This window comes from Penaeus vannamei, chromosome 19 (assembly GCF_042767895.1).
Source record: "Penaeus vannamei isolate JL-2024 chromosome 19, ASM4276789v1, whole genome shotgun sequence".
NCBI classification, from domain to species: domain Eukaryota; kingdom Metazoa; phylum Arthropoda; class Malacostraca; order Decapoda; family Penaeidae; genus Penaeus; species Penaeus vannamei.
In genome coordinates this window covers 23,123,632-23,133,631 of record NC_091567.1, presented here as the reverse complement: position 1 = coordinate 23,133,631, position 10,000 = coordinate 23,123,632, and the positions used below count along the sequence as shown (strand labels likewise).

General features: G+C 37.9%; 1 protein-coding gene across 2 annotated transcripts in view; it reads right to left on the bottom strand.

Moving 5' to 3' along the window:
• LOC138865045 (uncharacterized) overlaps positions 1-10,000 on the bottom strand; it is an 88,493-nt gene that overhangs the window by 13,927 nt on the left and 64,566 nt on the right. Inside the window, exons 4-6 of one of the 2 annotated variants that reach the window (XM_070134104.1) lie at positions 5,822-6,840; positions 4,724-4,905; positions 3,442-3,549 (exon numbers count right to left, since the gene is read on the bottom strand). In XM_070134104.1, the coding sequence (XP_069990205.1) occupies positions 3,442-3,549; positions 4,724-4,905; positions 5,822-6,840 (1,309 nt within the window). The remainder of the gene's footprint in view (positions 1-3,441; positions 3,550-4,723; positions 4,906-5,821; positions 6,841-10,000) is intronic. The other variant, XM_070134105.1, reaches the window with a different exon arrangement.

Sequence of the window (10,000 nt, the reverse complement as noted above, 5' to 3'; positions counted from 1 at the left end):
AATAATAACAAAAATAACGATAATGGCAACAACAATAGCAATACTAATAATATAAAATGGCAATAACAACAATAATAATCATAATGATAATAATAACAATGAGGATAATGACAACAATAAAAAAAATATGATTATGATAGAATGAGGATATTGTAATAATGAAAATAACATTAATACAAATAATGATAATGATGATAAAAGTAATTATAGCAATAATGATACTGATTAATAATGATGACAATTATAACAAATACAGTGACATTAATGATGATGATGATAATGATAATGATAATAACGATAATGATAACAAAAATAATAGAAATAATAATAATGTTAATAGCAATGATAATAATAACAATGATAATAATAATAATAATAATGATAATAATAATAATAATAATATAACAACAACAATAATAACAATAATAATGATAATAATAGTAATGATAATGATAGTAATGGTGATAATAATAAGAAAAAAAATAATAACAATAATAATGATAATGATAATGATAATAATATTGATAATGATAATGATAATGATAATAATAATAATAATGATAATGGTAATGGTAATGATAACGATAATGGTAATGATAATTATAATGACAATGATAATGGTAATGGTAATGATAATAATAATGATAATGGTAATGATAATTATAATGACAATGATAATGGTAATGATAATGATACTAGTAATGATAATAATAATGATAATGGTAATGATAATAGTAATGATGATAATGATAATAATAATAATAATAATAATAATAATAATAATAATAATAATAATAGTAATAATGAAAATAATAATGATAGTAATAACAATGAAGATATGGATAATGATATGAAGGATAATGATGATGATAACGATAATTTTAATGATAATGGTTGTGCAAGTAGTAATAAAAACAATAATAATGATAATAATGATGATATTAAAATAACAACAATAATATAGTGATGTTTACGAAAATAGTAATGATGATGATAATGATGATAATGATAATAACTATAATGATAAAATGATAACGATAATGATGATGATGATAATGATAATAATAATAACAACAACAACAACAACAACAACAACAACAACAAAAATAACAATGATATTTATAATACTGATAATATAGATAAAAATGATAATAATAATAATAATAATAATAATAATAATAATAATAATAATAATAATAATGATAATAATAATAATAATAATAATAATAATAATAATAAAATAATAATAATAATAATAATGATAATAATAACAATAATAATCATCATCATCATCATCATCATCATCATCATCATCATCATCATCATCATCATCATCATCATCATCATCATCATCATCATCATCATCACCATCACCATCATCATCATCATCATCATCATCATCATCATCATAATGATAACAATAATAATAATGATAACAATGACAGCAATAACAATAGTGAAAACAATGATAATAATAACATTAATTATAACAATAACAATAATAAAAATAGTAATAACAATGGTAATTATGATAACAATGATAATAATAACATTAATGATGATAATAATATTAATGATAACAATAACAGAAATTGTGAAAATAATGATAATAATGATAATAATAATAAAAATGCTAAAAATTATAACAATGATTATGACAATGATGATGATGATGGTGATGGTGATGGTGATAGCAATGTAAATGCTAATAATTATGAAAGTGATTATAATAGTGATAATAAAGCTGTAATAAGGATAAATATAATAAATGATCCCGAATATGATAATAATAACGATGGCAGTGATAATGATCAGTTGGAAAGTACAAAATCGGACAAACAACCTACCCCCCCTCCCCTCCCTCTTCCCACCTACTAATACATTACATGAACCTCTCATCATCTCAGGGCGATTGTCTTGGAAATTCTGGGGGAGTATTTACTTACTTTTGGAGGTTTTCAAGTCCTTATTTAGTCCAAATTTTCCATAATGACAGGAGGAGAAAGTGTGTGTACGTGTGGAACAAAGACTAGATATGAAAAATGGGAAAGCATGTATCACACAGTTAGAGAAAATGTGAGGCCCAAAACTTCTCATAGCGCCATCTATTATTCATCTATTATTAACTCAGAAAGGAGAGCATTCATAGGGAGTCTACTATAAATTTGTATAGATTTTTACAATTTAGTTTTAGTTTTAAAGGTTTAGTTTCAATTGAAGTTTTTTTGGTGTAAATTAACATGAGATAAATAGTTTATAGTTAATAGATGATAGACAAATAATAGATAAATAGATAATAGATAAATAATAGATAAATAGATAATAGATAAATAGATAGATAAAAAATGAATAGATAAATAATAGATAAATAGATAATAGATAAATAGATAGATAAAAAATGAATAGATAAATAGATAGATAAAATGAATAGATAATAAGTAATGAATAGATGAAAAAAAAATTTATATGAATAGATAAATGATTAGTAAATAATAAATAGATAAATGATAGATAAATAATAAATATATAAAGATAAATATATAGAGAGAAAGAGAGACAGTGTGCGTGTGTATGTGTGTGTGTGTGTGTGTGTGTGTGTGTCTGTGTGTGTGTGTGTGTGTGTGTGTGTGTGTGTTTGCGTAAGAAAGGCAGACTGTGTGTGTGTGTGTGTATGTGTGTGTGTGTGTGTGTGTGTGTGTGTGTGTGTGTGTGCGTGTGTGTGTGTGTGCTTGTGTGTCCGTCCATGCGTGTGTATACGCTTACATGCGCATGTAAATGAGAGTGTGTAAGATATATGCACACATGTACAAATGACTGATTCCTAAATCACCCCCCCCCCCTCCCTTCCCGAGCACCAAAGGCGAGCGCAAATGATGAATGGCATATCAAGGGCTTACGCAAAGCGGGGAGGTCGCGTGTCCGTCCGCCTTTAAACTACGGGGAGAGAGTGGCCCTTCATCAGCCCGGCCATTGAGATCCTGTACCTTATTAAGAGAACATTCATTGTACGAGCCTTACGTGTAAGAGGGGTCACAGGCAGCCACGCTTTGGCACACATGCCGAGGGCACGCGAGGGGTCTAATGCGTGTGCGTTGTATTTACAGCTCGCTTGATGCCTTCTCTTGCAGTGGGCATGGAAGGGAGATTTCTGTTCACGGCTGTAGAAACTGATTTGGTTTTCAAAGTCGTCATTTATTCATTCCTATTGTTTTATCTTTTTTTTACAATTTTTTGATCAAGGCCACTCATTTTGGCGTAGAAGCTGATTGTTTAACCCCTGTATTATCAACAAAAACTAAAAACAACAAAATATAGACGATAAAAAATGATCCACCATATCATAAAAAAGACACATATACCGAACCACAAGCAAACAAGCACAACACAATGAGACAAGATCAAGGTCACCCACACGGCGACCGGACCAGGAAGCCATCTTACTTAAGCCTCTGAAGAGCCGTCATCTCCCTCAGCGCCGCCAGCCTCTCCCTCTGGCGCCGCCTCTCCTCCCGCGCCCGCTTGTGCACCTCCGTCACTGTCACCAGCCTGCTGGAGGAAGGGGGGGGGGCGTGGTGAGTGGGGGAAAGCGGGGTTTGCACCAGCTGGTTTTGAGGCTTTGATGACGGCGGGTTATGGTGATGGTATCGGTGGTAATGATGATAGTTATGAAGAAAATTATTACGATTATTACTATCTGCATTATAATTCTGCTAATAGCCATGGCATTATCATCTTTCTTATCATAATTATTCTAATTAGTTCTCTTATCTGATTAATAATCTATGTTTTATCTTATTAAAGTTCTTGTCTTTGATAGAAAAAAACGGCACAAGTAATATTCACATTGCCATTAGAAATATCAGGAAAAACAATAGAAATAACTAAGAATAACGCCGAGAACATCCTGCCTCCGACAACTGTTCATTAAATTTAGTAAGTATTAAACCATTACAGCTATTAATGATTACCAATCCCTTCAGGTGTGTGATTTTTAAAGTAGTTAGTGTTAGATTAACTCAATGATAAAGTAGAAATGTTCATTGTCAGAAAGCGCTGATGAACGGATTTTTTTGTTTATTGGTTCAATATCCTAGCACGCAATAACAGCTGCTCGGGTTTTTGAAGCGTTATATGAATGTCGTCCTCGAATTTGCAATATTAACAATGTATGCTACCATGATAGTATTTTTTGTAATCTTTCTATCTATTCATCTACCTCTCTGCCCGTGTATCTATACGTTATTTATATAGATATGAATATAGATATATAGATAGACTGACTGAGTTCGAACTTCCGACTTCCAGTTGTCATTTTAACAGACGGGAATTTTTTTGTTGACTTGGTTTTGGGAACGAAGCCCACTTCCGCGGCCGCCCATCATTTCGAATATATTTCAGATGACTTCGTGGAAATATTGACTCAAATAAAATCGACGAAAATAATGAAAAAAAACAAACTTTGAAATGACAGGATACCGTGTTATATTTTCCTGAATTTTCAATATGTTCCATCGTCCTTATGGGCTTTTTGCATGTATCATGTAGCTTCGAAAAATGTTACCATAGAATTTCTGAGAAAAAATTTTACGGAAAAAAATAATAACAAATAGAATGTAGAATTGAATGTGTGGATATATATTGTCAAAAATGGGACTATCCAGAATATTCGTTAAAACCGGACAGAAGTCTACGGGCGAAAACCCAACTTTGAACTACACCGTACCTGGGTTTATGCAGGTCCCGGTTTCCTTTCCTGGCGAGCATCGTGGCCCTCGCCCTCCGCGCTGCTTCGCCCTGCCGACGTGCTGACCTGCGGTAGCGTCGGGCCAGAACCCCGCGGTACTCGTCGGGTCCCGGCAGGTAGAGGCTCACCACCGGGAGAGTGAGCACCGTCTCTGAAGATCCCTGTCGGAAGTGGAGTGCGGACTTTTTTAGGGGGAACGGGCATAGACAATCGTATGCGCACAGACATTCTTGGACACAGATGCACGAATATGTGCACATGCATGCACATACATATACAAATATTTTCTCGAAAGCATATATTCCAAGGCCGAATATACTGGAATGGACTAACAGACATGCACAAATGTACTCGCATATACATAGACATGTATTGTAAATATACAAGTAAAGACACATATTGTGCACGCACGTGCACACAGCTATGTATTATCAAATCTTATGCTTATACAATGTTTTTACTCTGTAAGTCTGCACAGTTTATGCATGTATTGTAGACTATCTTTGAAAATTCACCTGTCTTTGTCTGCTCAGTAAATTGCTCTTTCTTAATTAACTCATTCGCTGGTATGTGCTAAAAATATTCATTTCTTATGCAGGTATAAACAAGATAATACGGTAAAAAAAAAAAAAAAAAAAAGTGTAACATTTTTGCACTTAGATCCCGCGTCTGTCGTGACTTGCTTAAACGACTCCTCCAGTTTAACTCATCTTCTCGTAATTGTTCTAATTTCTTTTACTTTGACCATGATTTCATAATAGTGCTTTATCCCAGTTTTCACACACCGCAGGCATCAGTCCTTCACGTAAGAACTGATATGTTCAGAATGTTTTATTCATTCAGCGACCTTTGTGCAAGAGGGTTATTTTCACTGTTGGAAGAATTCTTTTGGTTAAATGTCACTCGATGGGATGATCTCTACCGAAGCCAAAATATAGGACAATGCAATAAACAAGGAATATCGAAAAGACGGGAGGATATGAGACGTACGAATACTGTGCATGGGAAAATACCGTGCAGGCGTGGCATATGCGTGGGAGAGGCAACCGAAGGCCATGTTGTCCGAGCGGCGTTTACCTTTCGTTTATCTTTTTCGTCTTCGTCTGAATCGCTCAGTGGCCGCCTGTAGCCCTCCCCGATGTCCCCCTCGAGGCTCTCCAGGTCGTCCTCCACCATGGCCTGCCAGTCCCCCTGCAGACGGAGATGAAGGCTTCTTCGCTGCGCTATCGTGGCTCCGGTCGGGAAGATGTTCTCCTGCTCCTGGGGTTCTGCGCCGCCCCCGTTCTCCGCCGGCGGCTCTTGGTCCGAGCTCGTGTTCTTCGCGAGTCTGCTCTTGGGCTTGGAGTAGCTGACGACCCGCACCCTGTCCCTGGTCACGGGCGAGATGGACCGGAAGCACTCGCACCTCCAGCCGAGGCTGTCCTCGTCGTCGTGGTCGTGGCACTCCCCTTCGAGGTGGGGCGGGTGGCACTGCCCGTCGAGCGGAAGGTCGTACTCGGGGCGGCTCGGGAATTCGTTGTTGGGCGTGAGGAGGCAGGCGGAGGTGGGGCTTGGGGGGCGGCCCAGCGTGTCTCTGCCGCTGTCTTGGGGAGGAACCTGAAGGTGCAGCTGCGTCTCCTGTTCCTCGAGGGAGTCGCTGTTCTTGATGGCGATGCGGAAGCCCCCCGCGGCCTCGGCGTGCGGAGGCTGGCCGACCGAGGCCAAGGACGGCAAGCTGCAGGCGTCGGCGGCCTGTTTGCTCTGCTGCGAGGAGTGGAAGGCCTCGCACTCCTGCCCGCTGGCGTCGCTCCACGAACCCGACTCGCCGCTGGACTCCTCGCGCAGGTGCTCAGGGCGTCTGCCCGACTCTTCGTCCTCGCCGCTTCCTGGCTCTTCGCCCCGGGCTCCTCCGCCCTCGGTCGCCCCCTCCGCGAAGGGACTGCCCTCGCCGCCTCGCCCTCTGGGGGCTGGAAGACTCCCTACCTTGGTCTCCTTCGTCGGACATCTGCTCTTGAGGAAGCCCAGGATGGCTTTCGCCCCGCCCCGGATGACCTCCGCGGGGGGGAACGCGAGGGGGTTGTCGCTCACCTGCAGCGTCGTCAGCTCCGTCAGCGTGCCTGGCGGGACAGGAACGTGGAGCTGAGTCTCAGGAGAGAGAGTGAAGTTAACAATGCCTAATGAATATTAAGCAGATTGAGGCAGGGCATAGTGCTAAAAGCAAAAAACGATGGGGAATATTTTGGTATAAAAAGATAGGGACCAAAGAAGATGCTTAGCGAGGGAAAAAATGTAAAGAAAACAGAACTTTCTGTATTATACCGGTGAGAGTAACAGAGACAAGGCCAAAGATGACTCGGTAAAGAAGCAGGAGCGGAGAAAGCACTGGATAAGAAACGAATGAGAGAGCGTAATGAAGAAAAGGGGCAGACCGAAAACAAACACATACAGTGAAGAGCCGAAGCGAAAGGCGAAGAGAGACATTCAAAATAAGAGGAAATGATACTCGTTTTTATAACTATATCTGTAAGAACCAGGAATTCCGCTTCTAACCATGCAGTTCAAAAAATAATAATAATACAGGTGAATTTCACGACATTATTACCTCCTTTCCCTCTCAAGAAGGTATATAATGTCGAAATGTATATATTTCTGCGCCCATTTCCCTGCGATGATAAAAATGAAGCAAGAGTCAGGTAAGAGCGCTGATAATTACTTCCTCAGATCTTTCCCTAAATATTAAGCTCATTATGCAGAGCTAATTAACTCTTTCTGTAAACGCTAGACTTTTAAGGAAATGCAAAACGTTCAGTGAATGACTTTGCATTCAGATTTTCTCTAAATACACAAACAGATCTGGAAATTTATAAAATACCTTTTTAATACGTCCAGCCCCGGTACAAATAATTTTTGGTCTTTATATTGTTTTATTATGCCATGTCAGTCTGTTTAGAATATCATTGTAGCTGGAATATAAAAATTCTTTGATCGTTCGGTTTAATTACAGTTTGCATCGAACTCGAAAGAGACACAAAAGTCAATCTGAAGTATCTTAAAACAGATTTGAAACACATATGCCTTTAATTGGTGTAAATATTATTTCGTGGCATAAACTTCTATATTAGCACGATCCTGGTTTCGTGATGAAAAGGGGGAATTTCGAGGCTATGATTTTCTTTTCCTCTGTTTTTGTTGTTGTTGTTGTTGTTTTTCATTTCATGGGTAATCTACGAGAGGTAAATACGATTGTTTATCTATTGGCAAGAAATAGTGTAGGTGAATAAATGCCATGCTGTTCTTACTTTTTTTCTCTTATAGATTTTAGCCTTTTGTTTGAAACTAATACCTTTATCAAAAGAGAAAGAGAGAGAGACAGAGAGAGAGAGAGATAGATAGATAGATTGAGAGAGAGAGAGAGAGAGAGAGAGATGGTTAGCGTGTATGCGTACATGCGTGTGTTCCTAATCTCTGAAAAGTTTACCATCCAAACAACCTTATCAAAATCTTATCCAAATTCCTCTCGTGTCTCATCGACATTTCCAATTTATTTTTAATACGGGGAGATGATTTGTTTTTTTTCATTATCTGCAGAACAAAACAAAACAAAAAAAAACTATCGATCTTCACCCTTCCTGTAACCCGGGACTTCGATGACCCATAAAGATAAGACAGCCCCTTGAGAGTCACGGCGTCGTAAGAGATAAGGCTCGTGGGAAATGGGGCTTGTTTTATTTGTCTTCGTTTTGATCCCGAGTCGTTTTCCTTTCGAACGCAGCGGTTCCCAGGGCACGCGATCCGGGCCTCCTGGTAACTAGTCCATGAGGGCTGGAAACGAGGAAAGGAATTTCGTCGTGGCGTAAGAATTCGTCGAGTGCTCATACATACATACAGTATGTATTTTTTAGTCCAATATTTTTATCTGCGTTGCATTTTCTACGACCAGGTAGGTAACTATTAATCTTCTATAACTACTTATCTATCTTTGTAACACCAAATCTTTATCCATTAATTATCCATGGCCTGATAGATAATCCGATCACGAGTGCTGGAAAGGATGTAGAGAATTCCGTTGTAGCATATCAGTACGTTATGTAGTTTCTATAAATTGCACACGCTTTATACTGAGGTATTTTACCAAGGTTGAATTATCGTGTTTTACAGTATATATGGCGCGCTAATTAAATTTAATTTTAGAAATAGAAGGATTTTTTTTTTCAAAGATTCATGCGAAAGTGAGGCTACTTTCCCCCCAATTTTACACTGCCTGAATGGGAATGCGCCTAGTATACTTGAGTGTCTTATATGCCGTCTAATATGGTACGTCCGTCCCTCCCCTGACCCCTAACCCTCAAAATCTTGACTGAAACTAATTTTACCATTTGCGTTAACTGCCCCCCCCCCTACCCATCCCTCCCATAAAATACGTAAATTTACATACAAATTAAAATCCATCCTTCTACCTCGCATTCGCCTGCCCGTCTTCATTTGCTTGACGTGATTGCGTGAAAGAGGAAAAGGTTATCAGTTACTTAGTCTCTTCTCCAACCAAGACAACTAATTACTAGTCTTTCTGTTTTGTGTCAAGGAAAGGAGTAATTGCAATGTTCCTAATGAATGTTGCATGCCTTGAGAAATGAAGCAGAAATCAGATTATCCCAACAGAAAAAAGGGGAAGAAGTTAAACGTGGGTTATTATAATGTAGACTATAATATCTGCAGGACTGGCGGGTCTCAGGATTACTCTGGACGTTAAGAACATTGTCTCTCCCTTGGCAAAAAATAGGGAAAAGAGGGCAGTCTTCATACGAAGGGGATTTGGGGATTAGGTCAATAGTGTGGCCGCAAATACTAGAAAAGTATAATGATTGAGCAGTGGGTAAATAAGTAAAGTATAGAGGAGCGGTATACTCGTCAGTTTGTCTATATCTGTATTTAACTGCATCTATATTCATCTACTTGTCTATATCAATATATATGCGTGTGTGCGTGCGTGCGTGTGTGTAATAATAATAATAATAATAATAATAATAATAATAAAGTTTATTAAGTAGTTATAGTTACAAAGGTAAAATTGTTACTTTACATTACCATTTGTCTAATACTATAGGGTATAGTGGACATATAATATCTGGATGTATGACACTGGTTCGCATAATTTATCTTTAACATCCTCACGAAGCTGTCTGCTTGATAGACGCAAGTCGGGAAGCAGGTGCCGATGCGATTTTTTCTGTTAAGGATTTTCTCAGGTCTTCTAAGGAGGGAATCTGCAGTTGGTTT